This window comes from Phoca vitulina, unplaced genomic scaffold (genome assembly GCF_004348235.1).
Source record: "Phoca vitulina isolate PV1807 unplaced genomic scaffold, GSC_HSeal_1.0 scaffold1, whole genome shotgun sequence".
In the NCBI taxonomy this organism is placed as follows: domain Eukaryota; kingdom Metazoa; phylum Chordata; class Mammalia; order Carnivora; family Phocidae; genus Phoca; species Phoca vitulina.
The window spans coordinates 92,449,286-92,470,499 of record NW_022589704.1 but is presented as its reverse complement, the minus strand read 5'-3'; the positions used below and the strand labels follow the sequence as shown (position 1 = coordinate 92,470,499).

The 21,214-nt window shown below is 35.7% G+C and overlaps 1 protein-coding gene across 9 annotated transcripts in view; it reads right to left on the bottom strand.

Moving 5' to 3' along the window:
* ZRANB3 (zinc finger RANBP2-type containing 3) overlaps positions 1 to 21,214 on the bottom strand; it is a 310,759-nt gene that overhangs the window by 152,131 nt on the left and 137,414 nt on the right. For 6 of the 9 annotated variants that reach the window (XM_032411359.1, XM_032411348.1, XM_032411369.1 and 3 more), the window contains one exon: positions 2,526 to 2,704. In XM_032411359.1, coding sequence (XP_032267250.1) covers positions 2,526 to 2,704 — 179 coding nt within the window. Of the gene's footprint in view, positions 1 to 2,525; positions 2,705 to 12,913; positions 13,024 to 21,214 lie in introns of all 9 variants that reach the window. The other 3 variants (XM_032411398.1, XM_032411406.1, XM_032411415.1) reach the window with 1 other exon arrangement.

Below are 21,214 nucleotides of genomic sequence, written 5' to 3'. Positions count from 1 at the left end.
CCGACAATGGTAGCCCTCTACTATGTTTTGAGTAATGAATTTCTTAATGGCTTTGCTCTTGGGCACACAACAAGCATAGCTGGTGCAGTGAAGAGTCTGCACGTGGCTGTGGCCCTTTTTGGCACAATTATTCCTTCTTTTCTTGGTCATCTTGGAAGCGAGGACCTAAGAGAGGATGGATCACTGTGTTTTCATTTGCATTTCTCTCTTAGCAATTTTTTATTTCTTCTTTGACTTCTTGGTTGATCCATTTATTATTTAGGAACATGTTATTTAACCTCCATGTATTTGTGTTCTTTCCAGATTATTTGTTGTGGTTGATTTCTAGTTTCATAGTGTTGTGATCAGAAAAGATGCATGGTAGGATCTAGATCTTTTTGAAGTTGTTGAGACTTGTTTTGTGGTCTAATATGGGATCTATTCTGGAGAATGTTCCAAAGTGAACTTCAAAAGAATGTGTATTAAGCTGTTTTAGGATGGAATGTTTTGAGTATATCTGTTAAATCCATCTGGTCCAATGTGTCATTCAAAGCCACTGTTTCCTTGTTGATTTGTTTGGATGATCTGTTTATTGACATAAGTGAGGTGTTAAAGACCACTACTATTATTGTACTACTATTGAGTAGTTCCTTTATTTTTGTTAATAAATATTTTATGTATTTGGGTGTTCCCACATTGTGTGCATAATATTAATAATTGCATGTTTTTCTTAATGTCAACTATATTTTAAGCCCTGGGTAAATCTAGCTAATATAGAGACTTAAAATTTTCTTTTTGTAGTCAAACACTAGGAAAGCTTTCTGAAGAAAAGTGTAGAATAAATATTACTAACTTAGGTATACTGAGAACCATATACAGAAGACAAGGGCTTGAATGTCCACTGAGAACAGTCCATGCATAAGTGGCATGTGCCAAAAGGAGTTACATGTATTTTTGGTAAATATATGTTGCCAGATATTGGTATATATCTAAAGTTGTTTCTTAAGCACTTGGAAGACACTGGCTAAGTTTTTCTTTCCCTAAGGTGACATCCTCGAGAAGAGTTATACTCTGGGTTGTAGTACTATCTAACAGATACCAAATGTTATCCAAATAAAAATATTAGCCTCTATTTAATTGTAGAACAATATTTCCTAAAAAATAAAGAAAACTATATGAACTAAATAAAAGATGATAGAAGATACATATTTTAAGAAAATTAAATGTAAACTTTCAGATAAAATATAGCTAACAAAAAGTGGCTATAAATGCCTCAGTTCATTCTACATTCTCTAAATCCTTAAGTCTTAAATTTTATATAGTTTTATTGAAGAAGAGGAAATTTATAATTATTGCCAACATTTTATTTTGACCATGCAAATACTGTCCAAATGTCCTTAGACCCATAAAAATATATTTTATAGAATTTTAGTTCAAAGGTCAAAAGAGAAAAGGCCTCCAACTATTTTTTCAGGACATTCACAAAGGCCAAAATTATTTCTACAAATAGTCTTTATGTTATAAACAATCCTAGAGAATACAATACAATAAAATCATAATAAAAAATGTAACTATTGGGGGAGACGAACCATGAGAGACGATGGACTCTGAAAAACAAACTGAGGGTTCTAGAGGGGAGGGGGGTGGGAGGATGGGTTAGCCTGGTGATGGGTATTGAGGAGGGCACGTTCTGCATGGAGCACTGGGTGTTATGCACAAACAATGAATCATGGAACACTATATCTAAAACTAATGATGTAATGTATGGGGATTAACATAACAATAAAAAAATTTTTTAAAAAATGTAACTATTAACAGACATTTATTTCAAATATGTATATTGCCTTTTATTTGAGGCTCAGAAAGTGGTAATTTTGAACTTCTGGAAACATGATAATTTGCATAATTCACCTAGAAACACAATGTAACAAATTACTAATATTCAAATAGACTGGTTTATCCCAATGGCTAGAAAACAAATTTTAAAAACCCAGTAGCTATTTTATGATTTATTTTTGAGGAGATACTTCAAATAATCACAAAGCGAGTATATTCAATATAGAAAATATTAAAATTATAAATTAATATAATAAAGAAAATAAAACTGGTTAATACTAATTTTGAGTTATATATAAAACTTGCATATTAACCAACAACTTGGAAAGCAAAATCTGCCATTGATGCAGACAATAAAAGCTCACAAGGTTCAAGTTAATCATTGAAAAGTTGGGAAATTTAATTTTCAACCCCCAAATCGTCAGCTTTAAGTATATTTAAAGTATATATAAAATAGATATATTACATAAATCTTCAAAAGTATACGTATTTACGTTTAAAAATATATCATAAAGGAATTTAACATCAAATATACTGTTGAGTTTTAGATAAATAATTCATATTTAAAAATGTAAAATAAAATTCTCCACACTATTCTCTTAGTTCTAAATTATGACTTATAGATTATACTTTATTCCAAACATCAGTATATACTAAATACATGCAAGGCTTTTTTTTCCCCCCTCTAATGATGAAAAAATCGTTCTTACCCCACGTCAGTTTTATTCTGAATAACATTGATACCTTCTGGACCCAGCTCTGGGATCCATTTCTCTATTTCTTCCATCCAGGGATATCTCAGAGATGAAGGGACCACTATTAAAAGAGGCCATTCCTCCTTATAGAAGTAAGCAATTGCAATTGCCTGGATTGTCTTTCCTAGACCCATCTAAAATAAAAATAAATTAAAAATACATAAATATATAAGTAAATAAATGCTGAAATATTTTGAATGAAAATATTAATCAAATATTTACTTAAGAGTATTATCATCAAAATAATTTTCTAACGTAAATGGATTACATAGTTAATAAAAAGCACAAGATTATGATGACCTTTAAAATTCATTAAGCAAATTATGTTATCTTCTAAGCATTTGTGACTGGACTTAGAGACAAAATAACCTGTTATTTAAAATATTAGTTATATTGAATTCATATAACTTAATTTTATAAAGATGTATATGACCATTTATAAGTTCATCTCTTAGAGAGCACAAGGGTAAATGCCTTACCTATACAACACAATATCATGTTATTTTAAAGCTAGAATAAGCCCTAAATCATGCACATCTTACAAAAGAAATAAGCAGGGGCGCCTGGGTGGCTCAGATGGTTAAGCGTCTGCCTTCGGCTCAGGTCATGATCCCAGGGTGCTGGGATCGAGTCCCGCATCGGGCTCCCTGCTCCTTGGGAGCCTGCTTCTCCCTCTGCCTCTCTCTCTCTCTCTCTCTGTCTCTCATGAATAAATAAAGAAAAAATCTTTAAAAAAAAAAAAAAAAGAAATAAGCATACAGTGGTTAAATTCTCTATTCAACTTAACATTAATTGAATGCAAAACTAGTGTGAGAGCCCAGGTCTCTGGTGTCTTCCCACTTAATTGTTTTCACACTTATATCATAATGCCCCATTTCTAAGCAGTACCCATTTAAAAAGTAGTTACTAAATCAATGTTTTCATTTTTATTTTTTAAAGATTTTTTATTTATTTATTTGAGAGAGAGAGAATGAGAGAGAGAGCACATGAGAGGGGGGAGGGTCAGAGGGAGAAGCAGACTCCCCACCGAGCAGGGAGCCCGATGTGGGACTCGATCCAGGGACTCCAGGATCATGACCTGAGCCGAAGGCAGTCGCTTAACCAACTGAGTCACCCAGGCGCCCTAAATCAATGTTTTTCGTGGTTTTGTTCCTAACAGCCAGAATACGAAGACAACCCAAATGTACTTCAACTGGTACATGGATAAAAACTGGGGTACATCCATGTAATAGAATACTATTTATCAATAAAAAGGGAGCAAACTATTGCTATACACAACAACACGTTGCATTTTGCTACATGAAAGAAGTCAAACTCAAAAGCCACATACCATATGATTCCATGTTTATGTCATACAGAAAACACATCAGAGTCGAGGAGTGGGAGGAGAGCAGCATGAGGGAACTTTTGAGATGATGGGGCTGTTTTGTATTTTGATTGTGGTGATAGTTACATGTCTGTACACATTTGTCGACCTATAGAACTGCGCATTTAAAAAGGATGAATTTACCTAAAAGAGTGAATTACACCTCAAGAACACTGACTTCTTTAAAAAAGTAGTTATTAGGGGCGCCTGGGTGGCTCAGTCATTAAGCGTCTGCCTTCAGCTCAGGTCATGATCCCAGGGTCCTGGGATCAAGCACTGCATTGGGCTCCCTGCTCCGCGGGAAGCCTGCTTCTCCTTCTCCCACTCCCCCTGCTTGTGTTCCCTCTCTCGCTATGTCTCTCTCTGTCAAATAAATAAATAAAATCTTTAAAAAAAAAAAAGTAGTTATTATTATGGATATAAGAGAGAGACTAAAAGATGTAAGGACTCCTGAGTTGATGTTTCAAAGAGAAAAAAGATATAGATACCTAATACAGTTAATTTAAAATGAATTTTAAATGCTGAACAAAATTAAAGAAGAGACAAAAAGGAAGTTTGGGATTTTTAGCAAGTCTCCACTAAGAAAATCTTGTTTTATGTATTTTTCATTAAACTACTGCTATTAACAATGACAAAAGTAATCCCAGAATATTCAAGCAAGCTAACATTTATATCAATCACACTCAGAAAGAGAAAACTAGTGCGAATTACTTAGAAGATGTTCTTTTGATTGGAATAAAGACTGTCAAATGGAGACAAGGTAAATGAAATGCAGTAAGTGACTTTGTTTCTGACCTGGTGTTCAGTAAGTGCTCAGATATTTGAATCCATGAGTGAATTAATGAGTAAATAAAGATCAAGATTGTTAAATTCTGTGGGACAGGCAAAACCCAGGCAGAGAAAAAACAGGAAGGAATACTGAAAAGATTTTAGTGCAAGAGCAGTATTATTAGCTAACATTTCAAAGTTCTGAGGCAAATCACATTCAAAAATAGAGCCAAAGCAGGGGCGCCTGGATAGCTGGGTGGCTCAGTCAGTTTAGCATCTGGCTCTTGATTACAGCTCAGGTCATGATCTTAGGGTTGTGAGAGTGAGCCCCGAGTTGGGCTCTGTGCTGGGTGTGGAGCCTGCTTAAGATCCTTTCTCTCCCTCTGCCCCTCTCCTGCAAAAAAGAAAAAAAAAAAAAAGCCAAAGCTAAGTCTAAAACCTTTAATGTATACAAATAACCTAAATGTCCATCAGTGGTTGAGCCGATAAAGAAGTCATGGTATATATATACAATGGAATATTATTCGAGAATAAAGGAAATCCTGCCATTTGCAACAACCTGAATGGAGTGTGAGGACATTATGCTAAATGAAATAAGCCAGAGAGAGAATGATAGATACTGCATGGTATCATGTATACATAGAATCTTTGGACAAAAAAGAAAGAAAGCACCAAACTCACAGTAACAGAGAGTAAAAAAGTGGTTGCGGGGGCTAAGGGATAGGGAGAATAGGGAGAGGCTGGTAAAAGGGTACAAACTTTCAGCTGTAAGATGAATAAGGTCTGAGGAACTGATGGACAGCATTGTGACTACAGTTGATAACACAGTGTTGTATGATTGAGGTTTGGTGGGATGGTGGAACTAAGATGTTCTCAACAAAACAAAACAAAATGAAAAACCCAGAAAAGTATAGATATGTGCGATGAGTGATGTGTTAAATGTATAGGGGAAATCCTTTCACACTATATATGTGTGTCAGGTCATCATGATGCATACTTTATAGGTCTTGAAATTTGTTTTTCTGCTATACCTCAGTAAACCTAAAATTATAAAAAAATACTGGATATGTAAGCTTTTAATATTGAAACAAGATCCATTTGCAGATAAAAATCGTTTCCTATCTAGGGTGTGAAGAATAAAATTCTGGTTAAGTTAGGCAGGGCTTGGTAACTGGGTAACTTAGGAATATAGACACACATACACACACACAGCCTACATACTTTATTACAAAATTAAATCATTTTACAGCCTATTATTCTATATCTCTTTCTAAGGAATAGCATATAACCCCAACCTTTAGACCTACACAGCCAAATTTAAGATTTATTTGATGGTAGTAGACCTAACCCTAAGAGAAATAAATAACTTTTACATAACTTAGTTTTATAAAACCAAACCTAAGAGCAATTATGCACCAACATCTGGTATAATGACTGCTATATTTTCTTGTCCTCAAAAGCCCACCAATCCTCATAGCTGAACCCACTTAAACATCACTAGATTCTGGGACCAATATGATTCCAAGGCAGCAGAAATTTATAAATTACAGATGTTTCCTGGCTTGCTTATCCCTAACAACTATGACAAAGGAGCACAATTCCGGGAACTGAGCCATGGTCAATTCTGTGTGTGTAGACCATACCACCAAGTAACTCTGTGCCATAGCTATGGTTACCTGGCTTTGCTTCCTGCAGTGGGTTCATAGATCATTTTCTTAACTTCTATTTCTCTGGAAATAGGGGTCTGTTTGCTACCCTAATTTTCTGGAAAGTAGAAGTCTTTGTGCCTCAGATTCTATTACCGGGTCTTTTGCTTGCTGCTCATCTTTTGCTTGCTGCTAAATTTACTTGGTGCCTGTCTACCTAGAATTTTGTGTATTTCATGTAGTGGGACTAACAGTTATCTCTGTGTTAACCTGCCAGGCACCTTAAATTAAATTTCCTAATATTGTCTGCTACTGATATCAGGGTCACAGGTTTTCAACAGGGATGTGTGGAAACAAAAACTGAAACAATAGGTAGGAAAAAAGTTGGGAAAAGAGAAGTTATGGATTGAAAAAAGAGAGGGAACTGACATAAATACAGGAAAGAATAAGAATAATCAAGATGTGCTGAAAAGCTAATCTCATTAGAAGTTTGAATTTATTTTTATTTTCTAGTTCCCTAATCCTGCTTTCTTGTATATTTGCTATATTACACCAAATGAATAAGTTTTTAATTCCAGATGTGTCATTTTTCAGCTCTAAAATGTACATCAGAATCTTTTAAAATATATTTTTAGATTCTTTTTAATAGATTAAATTCTCTATTGAAATTTTTTATCTATTCATTTCTGTTGTCCACCACTTCCTTGATTCTCTTGAATAAAAAAACACTGTTATTTTAAAATCTCTTTCTGATAACACCAATATCTGATCAACTGTGGACTCTATTACCTAATTTTCCTTTTGGTACTGTTTCTCAGCATCCCTTATATTTTTAATTGGATTCTAGAAAATGATTGGTGAAGAAATTATAGAAGCTTTGGATGATATCTTCCCCCAGACAGAAATTAGGTTAAGTTTTCTTTTGACATACAAATTGAGTAAGAGCAGATACCTCATTCCCTTTAAGTCTTGGTTTAGGCAAGTTTATTTCATATTTGCCCTTATTACTAGGGTATGGTCTTTACTACTAGGAGGTGTACTTCTGGAGGTCACCACAAGCCCAAGCAGGGTATTTACCAAGATTTTTCTCCCTTGACAAGGCACAACTCTGATGTATGTCCTCAGCACCACAATAATGCTAAAATCTCTGCCTTGGTCTTTCTCCTCCAACTACAAATTTCTGCTGGGCTTTTTGGAGTCGCATCCTGGGCATGTACACTTTAAGAAATGGCCAATGATGTGAGGGTAATATCTATGCAGATTTCTTGGGTCTTTCTCTCAAGTTACCTTCTCTCTGGGATTTTTCCCTTCATTTCCCAATGGTACAATGCATAGTTTGATAGTTATAGACAGAGTAGTCTCTGATACAAACCGGTTTACGCAGCCTGTTTCAAATATGTGGCCTATGGCTTTAAGAAGAGAAAGAACTGAAGATACAGTGATCAATCTAGGCAGCTGAAGAAGAACGGAAAGTCAATTTGGGGAGCTATCAGTGTACTATTTCATTAAGTTTAGGAAATTCTAAATATTTTTTATTGTTCCCAGCTATCTTATCACATGATTTCTTAATAACATAAAAAAAATGACTGCCTTTTAAGAACTAAACTAATAAATTTTTTAAAAGTAAGTAAAAATCAAGAAATAAGGAGCCATTTTAAAAAGAAAGAAAGAATCCCAAGCCAATGAGTCTTAAGTATAAGAAATGGAAGGATTAATTTAGCTAAGAAGGTAACGTGTTGAATACAAGAATAAACAATGGGAGCAAAGCAAAGGGTATGATAAAAAGTCTGATTCCATTTTTAATGTTTGAATGCTGACAGCTTTTAAGCCCCATTAGTCCTCCTTACCCTCTTGCTCTAAATCCGGGCAAGCTGATAAGAAATGTGGGCATTACTTCCTTTAGCATCAGAGGGAAATTCAAAACCACAAAACCACAGCCCTTATGTTGAAAACCATGATCTTAGGCCAATTCCATGAACCCAATAAAAAATCAAGTCAGTCTCCTTTCCTTATTCTCTCATGTATCCTCTCACAGGCACAATTCAGTAAAAAATAAAATCTCATGGAACATCCTTGAATAAAACATGATTCAAACTAAAAGTATATGACTAAAATCTCATGCTCCCATTAAAGAAAGAGTGGATCACATAATACAGGAAAATTGAGTTCTAGATAAAATTTGTAAATAGGAAAATAATTGCTAGGACAATATTTTTACTATATATATATATGAACTTTAAAAAAAAATGTACTTATATTTCAAGTATTTTCCAAAGAATTAAAATAGCATAACATTCAATTATAAAACCAAAAACACTCTCAAATAATGTGGGTATAAAAAAGTAACTATACTCAATAGGTGGTTCAAAGTCATTGGCTCTCACTACAAAAGAATTTGTTAAAGTAAAATGGTCCAGTGTTTCAAGATGATTAAGTCTAAATCAACTATTAAGAACCAAAGGCACAGGGGCGCCTGGGTGGCTCAGATGGTTAAGCACCTGCCTTCAGCTCAGGTGATGATCTCCAGGTCCCTGCTCAGCAGGGAATCTGTTTCTCCCTCTTCCTTTGACTCTCCCCACTGCTCCTGCTCTCTCTCTCTCTCTCTCTGTCTCAAATGAATAATAATAATCGAAAAAGAACCAAAGGCATAACAACTATCTAGGTACTACATAAGAAGAATTAAATAGAATACTTTAACTTCAAATATACATTTTATCAATGTATTCAAAATAATAAATCACTATTTTATTTAGGAGAATAAATTTGGATTTTCTAAATGTCTTACTCCACAAAATTAGTAAGAGAAATTAAACAACAATAATCTTAACTGACATACAGAATTTCATTTTCTTTCTTTTTTTTTTTTTTTAAGATTTTATTTATTTATATTGACAGAGAGAGATAGTGAGAGCAGGAACACAAGCAGGGGGAGTGCAGGCTTCCTGCTGAGCAGGGAGCCTGATGTGGGGCTCGATCCCAGGACCCTGGGATCATGACCTGAGCTGAAAACAGAAGCTTAATGAAAAACAGAAGCTTAATGACTGAGCCACCCAGGCACCCCAGAATTTCATTTTCAATTTTTTGTATTGTGATTGCATTTATACAGTAAATGCATAAATCAGAAAATGCCTTCTGATTGAGAATTTTGTTTGACTAGAAGTTTCCAATTAAAAAAATTTTTTTTTGGAAGTTTCCAGTTTTAAAGTTATAAGCAATTTGTATTTTTAGGGTAAGGATGTAGGTTCATCTTTAGAGTAGGTGATCAATTTGTTCTAGATGAGATTCCTTTAAAGAAGACTTTTAGATATGCAGACTTTAAATCTTAATGACAGACTGAATTGAGTAAAGAAACCCACATATAGAAATGTCAGACTGAAATCTTATATTCAATTATTTATTACTGTTAAGGAGATGTATGGTTTAGCAGAACTATTTTTGTATCCTTGTAGATTAAATTATATAGGCATACCTCATTTTACTTGATTTATGTAATTTGCAAATAGTGTTTTTTAAAAATAGAAAGTTTGTGGAAACTCTACATCAAGCAAATCTACTGGTGCCATTTTTCGAATAGCATTTGCTAATTTCATGTATCTGTGTCACACTTTGGTAATTCCTGCAATATTTCAAACTTTTTTATTATAATTATATTTGATTATGTGATCTATGATCAGGAATCTTCCATGTTACTATTATAATTGTTTTGGGGCACCACAAACCACACCCATATAAGATGGCAAACTTAAATATTGTGTGTGTTCTGACTATTGCAATGACAAGCTGTTCCCCCATCTATCTCCCTCTCCTTAGACCTCTCTATTTCCTGAGACACAACAATATTGAAATTAGGCCAATGAACAATCCTACCATGGCCTCTCAGTGTTCATGTGAAAGGAAGAATTGCATGTCTCTCACTTTAAATCAAAAACTAGAAATGATTAAGCTTAGTGAGGAAGGTATGTCAAAAGCTGAGAAAGGCCAAAAGCTGGGCCTCTTGTACCAAACAGTTGCCAAGTTGTGAAACATTCTTGAAAGAAATTAAAAATGCTACTTCAGGGAACACACAAATCATAAAAGAGCAAAAGAGCCTTATTACTGATATGGAGAAGGTTTCAATGGTCTGGATTGAAGAGCAAGCCAGCCACAACATTCCCTTAACCAAAGCTTAATCCAGAGCAAGGCCCTAACTCTCTTCAATTCTGTGAAGGCTGAGAGGTGAGGAAGCCTCAGAAGAAAAGTCTGAAGTTAGCAGAGGCTGGTTCAAAAGCTGTCTTCAGAACATAAAAGTGCAAGGGGAGGTCACAAATGCTGATGTAGAAGCTGCAGCAAGTTCTCCAGAAAATCTAGCTAGGAACATTAATGAAGGGGCTACACTAAACAACAGATTTTCAGTGTAAACGAAACAGCCTTCTATTGAAAGAAGATGCCATCTAGGACTTCATAGCTAGAGAGGAGAAGTCAATGACTGGCTTGAAAGCTTCAAAGGACAGGCTGAGTTTCTGGGTAGGGGCTAGTATGGCTGGTGGCTTTAAGTTGAATCCAGGGCTCATTTACATTCCAAAAATCCTACGGCCTTTAAGAATTATGCTCAATCTACTCTGCCTGCATTCTACAAATGGAACAAAAAAGCCTGGATGACAGCACATCTGATTACCACATGGTTAGCTGACTATTTTAAGCCCACTCTTGAGACCTACTGCTCAGAGAAAGAGATGCATCTCAAAATATCACTGCTCACTGAAATGCACCTGGCTCCCCAGGAGCTCTGATGGAAAGAAAGGGACAATGAGATGAATGTTGTTTTCTTGCCTGCTAACACATCCATCCTGCAGCCCATGGGTCAAGGAGTAATTTTGACACTGAAGTCTTATTATTTAAGAAACACATTTTGTAAGGAAACAGCTGTCAGAGTGATTCCTCTGATGAATCTGAGCAGTCAATTGAAAACATTTTGGAGTATTCACCATTCTAGATGATATTAAGAACATTCATCGTGATTCATGGGAAGTGGTAAAAATATCAACATGAATAGGAGTTTGGAAAAAGTTGATTCCAACCCTCTTAGATGACTTTGAAAGGTTCAAGATGTTAGTGGAGGAAGTAACTGCAGATGTGGTAGAAATAGCAAGAGAACCAGAATTAGAAGTGGAGCCTGAAGATGTGATGAATTGGTATAATCTCATATAACACTTTAACAGATGAGGACTTTCTTCTTATGGATGTGGAAAGAAAGTGGCTTCTTGACATGGAAACTACTTCTGGTGAAGATGCTGTGAAGACTGTCAAAGTGAAAACAAAGGATTTAGAATATTACATAAACTTGGTAGATAAAGCAGTGGCCAAGTTTGAGAGGACTGACTCCTATTTTGAAAAAAGTTCTACTTTTACCCAGTTTATGTGGGTAAAATGTTATGTCAAACGGCATCACATGCTACAAAGAATTGTTTGTGTATTTTAAAGTTTTTATTTAAATTCCAGTTAGTTAACATATAGGGTAATATCAGTTTCAGGTGTACAATATAGTGATTCAACACTTCCATAAAACACCTGGGTCTTATTTTAAAAAAGTGCCACAGCCACCCCAATCTGCAGCAATTACCAACCTGATCAGTGAGCAGTCATCAACATCAAGGCAAGACCATCTGGCAGCAAAAAAATTATGACTTGCTGAAAGCTCAGATGTTGGTAGAGTGGTTTGTGACAGGTCTCCCCAAAATATGCCAATTTGTCATTAAGATTATTTTGCGTTAGTAACAATTAAAACCCTACAGGATTTAGGAAAAGCTCTTTACCTCCCCCACGATTGCCAAAAAGAATGTAGATGGAGGATTTGCTCTAGGAAGAGCCCTATCACTATAGATAACTGCACTGTAATATGTATGTATGTAACAGGTATGGAAGACAGTCAGGAAAGTCCTTTATGTCCCGTTGTTTCTAAATGGCCCAGCCAACATTTATGTACCAGTTACTCTTTTCATCATCCTGTGAGCTGCATTCCTTCCCTTTTAAGTCCAACATCTCTACCCCTTTCTTTTTGGTTCAAAATGATATGTATACCTTTTTTAACTGTCTTTGGAATTGCATTTCTATGTGGATTCCCAAAAAATATGAAATTAAACTGAATTTTCTCCTGTTAATCTGTATCTCATGTCAATTTGATCCTCAGTTTAGCCAGAAGTATCTTGAAGGGCAGAGTAAATGTCTTCCTACCCAACAACTGTTAGCATTTTGTAGCAGTATTTTAAGTTAAGGTATGTACATTTTTTTCCCCAACATAATGCTAGTGCACATTAACAGACTACAGCATAGTGGAAATACAACTTTTATATGCACTAGGAAACCAAAGAGTTCATTTGACTCACTTTATTGGGGTGGTCTGGAATTGCACCTGCAATATCTCCAAGGTATGCCTATAATTTCCTTTCCTATAGGTGATTTAGATGGTATGTTGCAAAATTATTGTTTCTTCTTAGATGTGTGTGTGTGCATGTGTGTGTTCATTCATGTATTTTTGTCTTACAGAAGACTAGGAGAGAGAACAGATCATAGGGATACAGACATACAGGCCTGATATTCTCTTTACTCAAGAATGAAGAGGCGACCTTTTCAGAAATGCTTTGTCACACTTCTCTGGTTGTCTAGCTCTTCCTCATGGATGGTAGCAGGCTTTCTCCTGAAGGGAAAACACTGGGATCAAATGAGGCTGGAAAGGAGGTGGTCTCGAGGGGCAAGACGATGGGATAAAACACTTCTTTATCTAAAAATAAGACACTTGAGGATGGCAGTAAAACTCAAGTAGGTCAGCTTACTGATACCATGTGGGAGATAGCAAAAAGAGTACAGTGATGAGGCTCTGCAATGAACAGAGAGGCTAGATCTGAGCAAATATACTTTAAAAATAACCATTTTTACTATTAGCAGTTAATTGTTACGCTTTCAGTAATGAAGTTTTATCCGTGACAAATTTCTAGGAAAGTTTCATTAAAAGTCATAGCTTTACAAATGGGAAAAATGTTATCAACAGGTAAATTTGAGTTAAGGGTATATGGAAGCTCTTTGTACTATTCATATTCTTGCAGCTCTTCTATATGAATGAAGTAATTTTCAAATAAAAATCTGAGGCAAAAAAGTTACAGTTCCACAACCTAGTATCACTTGTGCTGGGAGGAGGAATGAGAGGGCTGTCCTATATTTCAAAAAAGTGGCCAAGAGGAAATGATACTAAACTATTCCAGATAGTGCTGAAAGAAGAAAAACTTCTCAATTCTTTAAAAATTACTTTTAAGTCAATATAACACTGATATGAAAACCTGAAAGGCAGTACAAAAGATAATAAATGATCAGTCTCACCTGTGAGTATTGGCACAATCATTTTAAGTAGACTATTAGAACTTGGTAGACCACTGAACGTATAACAAATGACCAAAAGGAGATCAAGTCCAGGAATAAAAAGACTGTTCAACATAAGTAAGTCTGCTACTATAACTCGCAATGTTAACAGATAAAAGGAAAAATGTTCTATGGTAATCATTATGTTATGGTAATCAAATGTTTTATGGTAATCATTATATGCTAAAAAGGCATTATGTGCTAAAAAAAAAATATCAACACTCATTCTTGATAAAAGCCCTTTTATTTGTTGACTATTACACCAAGAGGATAATGCCTTCACGGGAGAAAAAGTATGTGTCACAAACAAAAAGGCTGTACTGTTTTTAATGGATAAAACATTCCCATTAATATCAGAAACAGAAATGAGAAAGAAATGAGATGTATAAATATTAGGACTGACAAGCAAAAAGTACTTTAGTTGCAGATATTACCAAATACTTAGAAATCAGAAGAATCAATAGGAAAATAATTACTACTATTGGTAGTAATACCTAAGTATTACATGCAAAATTCAGATAAGTAGCTAGTTTCAAATTATGATGAAAAAAGTTTGGTACTTTGGTATTTTGGAAGGAATAATCACAACAGAACAATGAAACAGAAGAGAATATAACAACACGCAAATACCTATGGGAAATGAAAACATGATAAAAGTGGCATTTTAAGCTACTGAAAACAATGGTTCACTCAGTGCTATTAGGAAAATTGGCTAATGAAGGAAATCAGAGTATGTCACTCCAAAATAAGCCTCAATAGATTAATGATTACTTTAAAGTGATTATTTTTGAGAAACAGCAGACACAGAAGAAGTTGTGAAGATGGAGTAGACGTTATAATTTTGTTTAAAAGGAAATCTCTCTTTATGTGTCTCCCTCTCTATACCTGCAAGGGAGTGATGCCTGAAAACCACAAGAACTCTCATGAATGGAGAAGGCACTGACCTAAATCTGCATAACTAACCTTATCCTTGTTTAAGATGCTTTTCCTGGTAACCTCCCATAACTGCCTGAACCACCATCTTTCTTTTGTGTTTAGTTGAACATGGTATTTAAGGTGGTGGCTTGGGGCATCTCAGGGAGTTTAATCATTTTTCCTGGGTATCTCCACTGTGTACATGAAGTGTTCATTTTAATAAACTTCTATTTATATATTTTTTATTTTTTATACCAGAAGACTCAGCCAAGAACTCAGAAGGGTAGAGGGAAAATTATATTTCCTCCCTTACAATCATATTTAGCTTTAAAGAGTTATAAGACATAGTAAAACATGAGATATGTAACTATAATGTGAAATGTATATGTATTATGCATTCAAACATTACCACTCTTAAGATAAATAAAATATCATGACAGAATGATATAGATTGGTGGTAAAGCTTCATAGTTCAGAAGGAGATTTTCCATATATTTTTTCATATCTTTTTTAAAACCTCTTTTTTACAATTAAAATCAGATGAACAAACTGTAATAAGATTCTATTCATTTTCTCCATATGTATTATGGGATTAGTGCCTGGAGGCTTTTTTGAAAGCGAAATTCTAACACAACACAAAGAACATAATTATAGATGCTGAGGAAATGAAGAAAGAAAAGGAATAGGAAAAAAAAGTAGCCGAAACTTTTGGTTTTGATCTAGGTTCTTTTTTTTTTTTTTTTTTTTGAGGGGGCAGGGGCAGAGGGAGAGGGAGAGAGAATCTTAAGCAGGCTCCATGCCCAGCGGGTGAGCCCAACATGGGGCTCAATCTCACAACCCTGAGATCATGACCTGAGCCAAAATCAAGAGTCGGATGCTTAACCCACTAAGCCACCCAGGCACCCCTTGACCTAGGTTCTTAAAATCTAACATACTCATGAATGACTCACTTGTTAAAAATTCAGGCTTCTGGGCACCAACTCCCCAAATTGTAATTTAAATAAATGAGACTTTTTTTTTGTCTAAACATTTTTTTATTTTTATATTTATTTTTATTTATTTTTTAAACTGGACTTTTAAAATAATGACTCCTAAAGTGATTCTTGGTGGATGACTCTTAGGATGTATTTTAAGACTAACTACTCTAAAGAGTAAACTTCGGGGTAAAAAAATCTTAGCATATTTTGCTTAATTTTTGGCCATTTTATTCTCAAGATTAAAAAAAATGTGAAAACAGAATTGACACTTAGAGGATTTTGTTTTTGAACATATTAATTTCTTCATAACCTTGTTCCGTTAAGTGATCTTAAATTACAATTCCAAGGCAGTACCATAAACAGTGCTTTCCACTCCTAAAGAGAAAACAATAAGCCCAAAATAATGTCACTTAGAATAAGACCCCAAGTCAGTAAAACCAGACTTAATACCTCATCTAAGAGCAGTTTCAACTTCCCCCCAAAATGCAGTCTTAACAGGTCAGTGAGTAATTTTATGATGGACACCGAGTCTTCACACAGGCAATCTCCATTCGCCAAAGGAAGACGAGGTAATCTGCATTGTAAGATCCTCTGCTCTTCCCCCCTAAGGAAAAGAGACTTTGCCTGGAATAATCTATTCTTTCCTTTTGCTTATAACTTTCTAGCACCTGCCTTTCATTTTGTACAACTCTTTGGAGCTCCCCTCTACTTCTAGATGGCATGCTGTCTGATTCATGAATTGTTTAATAAAGCCAATCAGATCCTTAAATTTACTCTGTTGAATTTTGTCTTTCTAACACTACTTTGCTATTTAGTATATAGAGTAACTTCAACAAAAACAGAATTCTGCTTCTACCTTCACAATCTATTTAGATGAACTAACAATTTAACAGAAAAAGACATTTTAGAAATTTAATAAAGGCTCAAAAAGGAAATCTAATTTGCATGTTGCTTTATCTCTTATTTCATGTAGTCAATTAAAGGGCTATATTTAAGAGGTTATGATCAAAACTTAACTATTTAAAAAGTGGAAGAATAAATAACTTACATCACTAAAATATCGAGTTATGATGAACACAAAGAAATCAAACATAAAGCATTCCTAAATGGAAGCAAAATGTGTGGAAAAATACAAAATTATCCATGTGTTATAATAACACTGTAAATATGCTGTTCAGAAATGGAAACAAAAGAGTCTCTCAAAAGCATATGAAAACAAAGACTAGGAAACAAAGGACAGGAGCTTGGGAAGATGGTGAAATGGAAGCAAAATTTGTGGAAAAACACTGTAAATATGCTGTTCAGAAATGGAAACAAAAGAGTCTTTCAAAAGCATATGAAAACAAGTACTAAGAAACAAAGGACAGGAGCTTGGGAAGATGGTGGAGTAGGAGGACCCTAAGATCACCATGTGCCATGTTTACAACTAGATATCATCCACTTCCCGAGACAATAAATCAGAGAGCCATACGAATACTGGCACAGCAAACTGTACAACTAAATATAGAGAAGAATCTTCATCTGAAAGGTTAGGACAGTCAGAAAGGCGGAGGGAGGCTGCCCACTGGAAGGAGGGAGCTGCATGCACAGAGAGGGCAGAGAAAAGGGCACCCATACCAGGGAGCACAAACGTTAGTTTGGCTTCAAAAGACAGAGGTTTTGAATTCCATGAGTTTGGGATTGTTTGTTTTTAAAATTAATTAATTAATTAATTAATTTAGAGACAGAGAGAGGTTGTGAGCTAGGGGGTGGGAGGTGCAAAGGGAGAAGAAGAGAATCCTAAGCAGGCTCCACACCCAGCATGGAGCCCGATGCCAGGATTGATCTCACAACTCTGAGACCATGACCTGAGCCAAAATCAGGAGTCAGACACTTAAGAGAATCAGCCACCCAAATGGCCCTGAATTCTAAGTTTGTAAAACCAATGTGACTTGGAGCGTGTAGCTTTAAAAGTTAGCTGACTCAGCACTGGAGGAGCTGGGAGGGCAAGTGATAGCCAGATCGATGCCCTTAAAGAAACAGCAGCCTACACTGAGAAGTAACATAAAAACTGCAATTTACACAGTGCCAGGGGCCAGTGGGAGACAGATTTGTTCATTCTGATTTCAGAGCATGTTGGGACACTTCAAAAACAAAGGTGCTGGCAGGTGTCATTTTCCTCTCCTGCTCCCCAGCATAAACACAGAGCCATCTGCAAAATGTAGGGCTGCACAGACACTTGATACCTAACCTGCTAGCAGTGCCCCACATCCATGTGTTTTCCTCAGGACTTGTCTGCCCCAAGTCTGCTAACCTCAGCCCTGGGCTCAGGGCAAATTTGTTAAAGCTGCACATTTGCCCACCAAGCCACCAGGTGCACAGCAACCACCTGGCTCCACATTCACCTGCCAGGCCAGGTGCCCCAGCCATCATAGCACACAGTGACAAGTGCCCAGCTTTGTACCTGGCCATCCTGGCCCACAGCCCCCAGCTTTGGGCGAACCCGAAGGACTAGTGGCCCAATGCAAATTTTGCTAACACTGCAGCTCTGTTCTCAAGTTCCCTGGTGGGCATGCCCCCTAAGAGCTTGCCTATTTGGGTCTCAGTAATACCACAGTGGCCAAGGGCAGCCGAAAACAGGAAGAGATCTAGTGCAGATAACTACACTGAAAGGAAAAATGACTCAGACACAACAGTAGGGTGTAAATGAGGCACAGAGGATACTGTACTGAACTGCCAGATTATGCTGTACAGGGAACATTACACCGAAGAGCAATCCAGGAGCTTTTCTTCATAAAGTCACTACTCTCAAGAGCAGAAGACACACCTAACTTGTTTAACACACAGAAACAGACATAGGCAGACAAAATAAGGAGACAGAGAAATTCATCCCAAGTAAAAGAAAAGGACAAGGCCACAGTCAGAGATTTAAGCGAAACAGATATAAATAACATGACTGATAGAGAATTTAAAGCAATGATCATAAGGATACTCACTGAACTTGAGGAAAGAGTGGAAGACATGAGTGAGACCCTTAACAGAGAGAGAACACAGCAGAGATGAAAGGCACAATAAACAAAATGAGAAACATGCATGATGGAATGAATGCAGGATGGAAGAAGCAGAGGAATGAATTAGCAACCTAGAAGACAGGAAATGGAAAGTAAGCAAGCTGAAGAAAACATAGAGAATAGAATGCCGCAAAACGAAAACAGACTTAGGGAACTCAGTGACTCCATCAAATGTAGTAACATTCATATTACAGGAGTCCCAGAAGAAGAGAGAGAAAAGGGGGAAGAAAATTTATTTGAAGAAACAATAGCTGAACATTTCCCTAATCTAGGGAAGGAAATACATATCCAGATCTAGGAGGCACAGAGAACTCCCATCAAAATCAACAAAAGCAGACCCACACCAAGACATATTGAATTAAATTGGTGAGACATAGTGACAAAGAAAAACTGTTAAAAACAGCAAGACAATTTATAAGGGAAAACCCAGAAGGCAATCAGGAGATTTTTCAACAGAAACTTTGAAAGCCAGAAGAGAGTGGCATGATATATTCAAAGTGCTGAGTGGGAAAAATCTACAGCCAAAAATATTCTATCCAGCAAGGCTATCATTCAAAATAGAAGGAGCAATAGTTTCCCAGACAAACAAAAACTAAAGGAGTTCATGACCCATGACCACTAAACCAGCTCTTCAAGAAATACTACAGAGGACTCATTGTGTGGAAAGGAGAGACCAAAAGTGACAGCATATAGGTAGGAAACACAAAACTAGAAAAAAAAAATTTCTGTAAAAAAAAAAAAAGTCAAGGACACACACACACACACAAAAGGATATATAACAGAATAACATAACAAAATGTGGAGAGGAGAAAAGAATGAGATTAAACTTAAATGACTATCATCTTAATATAGACTTCTACATGCACAAGAGGTTATATACAAACTTACTAGTAACTATTTATCAAAACCACTACAAAATATGCAAAGAATAAAGAGAAAGAAATCAAAATATATCACTAAAGAAAGACAGCAAAATATGAAAGAGAGAAAGGTAAGAAAAGAGAAAATCTTCAGAAACAACCAGAAAACAAGTAATAAAAATGGCAATAAACAAAAAGCCATCAATAATTACTTTGATTGTAAATGGACTAAACCTTCCAATCAAAAGAGACAAGGAGACAGAATTGATTAAAACAAAATAAGACCCATCTATATGCTGCCTACAAGAGACTCATTTTAGACCTAAAGACACCTGCAGATTGAAAGTGAGGAGAAGGACAAACCTGTATGTTTCAAATGGGTGTCAAAAGAAAGCCAGATTAGCATTATTTACAGGGACAAAGGACTTTAAAACAAAGACTATAACAAGAGACAAAGAAGGAAACTATAAAATAATAATAAAGGGGACTACCCAAATATATAGATATAAGCAAAAATTCTCAACAAAACATTAGCAAACCGAATTCAACAATACATTAAAAAATCACTCACCATGATCAAGTGGGATTTATTACCAGGATGCAAGGTCGTTCAATATTTGCAAAACAATCAGTGTGATACACCACATCAGTAAGAGAAAGGTAAGAACCATATGATCCTTTCAATAGATGAAGAAAAAGTATTTGAGAAAGTACAACACCCATTCATGAAAAAACCTCCATGAAGAAAGGTCAGAGGGAACACTCTTCAATATGATAAAAGCCATATATGAAAAACCCACAGCTAACATCATCCTCAGGGGAGAAAAACTGAGAGCTTTTCTCATAAGGTCAGGAACAAGAAATGGATGTCCACTCTCACCACTTTTATTCAACATAGTACTGGAAGTCCTAGCCACAGCAATCAGACAGCAAAAAGAAATCAAAGCCACACAGATCAGTAAGGAAGAAGTAAAACTGTCACTATTTGCAAATGACATGATACTATAGAGAGAAAACCCAAAGACTCCAGCAAAAAACTGGTAAAACTGATAAATGAATTCAGTTAAGTCACAGGATACAAAATCAATGTACAGATATCTATCGCATTTTTTTCATTCTTTTTTGTACAGATATCTCTACACTCAATGTGGAGCTCAAACTCAGAACCCCAAGATCAAAAGTCCCATCCTCTTCTGAGACAGCCAGTGCCCCATCTGTTGCATTTCTATATAACAATGATGAAGCAGCAGAAAGAGAAATTAAGAAAACAATCCATTTTACAATTGCACCCAAAATAATAATATACCTAGGAATAAACCTAACCAAAGAGTTTAGTTAAAGACCTGTACTGTGAAAACTATAAAACATTGATGAAAGAAACTGAGGGGGACACAGAGAAATGTTAAGACATTCCATCCTCATGGATTGGAAGAACAAAGATTCTCAAAATGTCTATACTACCCAAAGCAAACTACATATTTAATGCAATGCCTATCACAATATCAACAGCATTTGTCACAGAATTAGAACAAACAGTCCTAAAATTTTATGAAAATACAAAAGACCCATAATAGCAAAAGCAATCTTGGGAAAAAAAAGCAAAGCTGGAGGCATCATGATTCTGGATTTTAAGTTACATTACAAAGCTATAGTAATCAAGAGTATGGTACTGG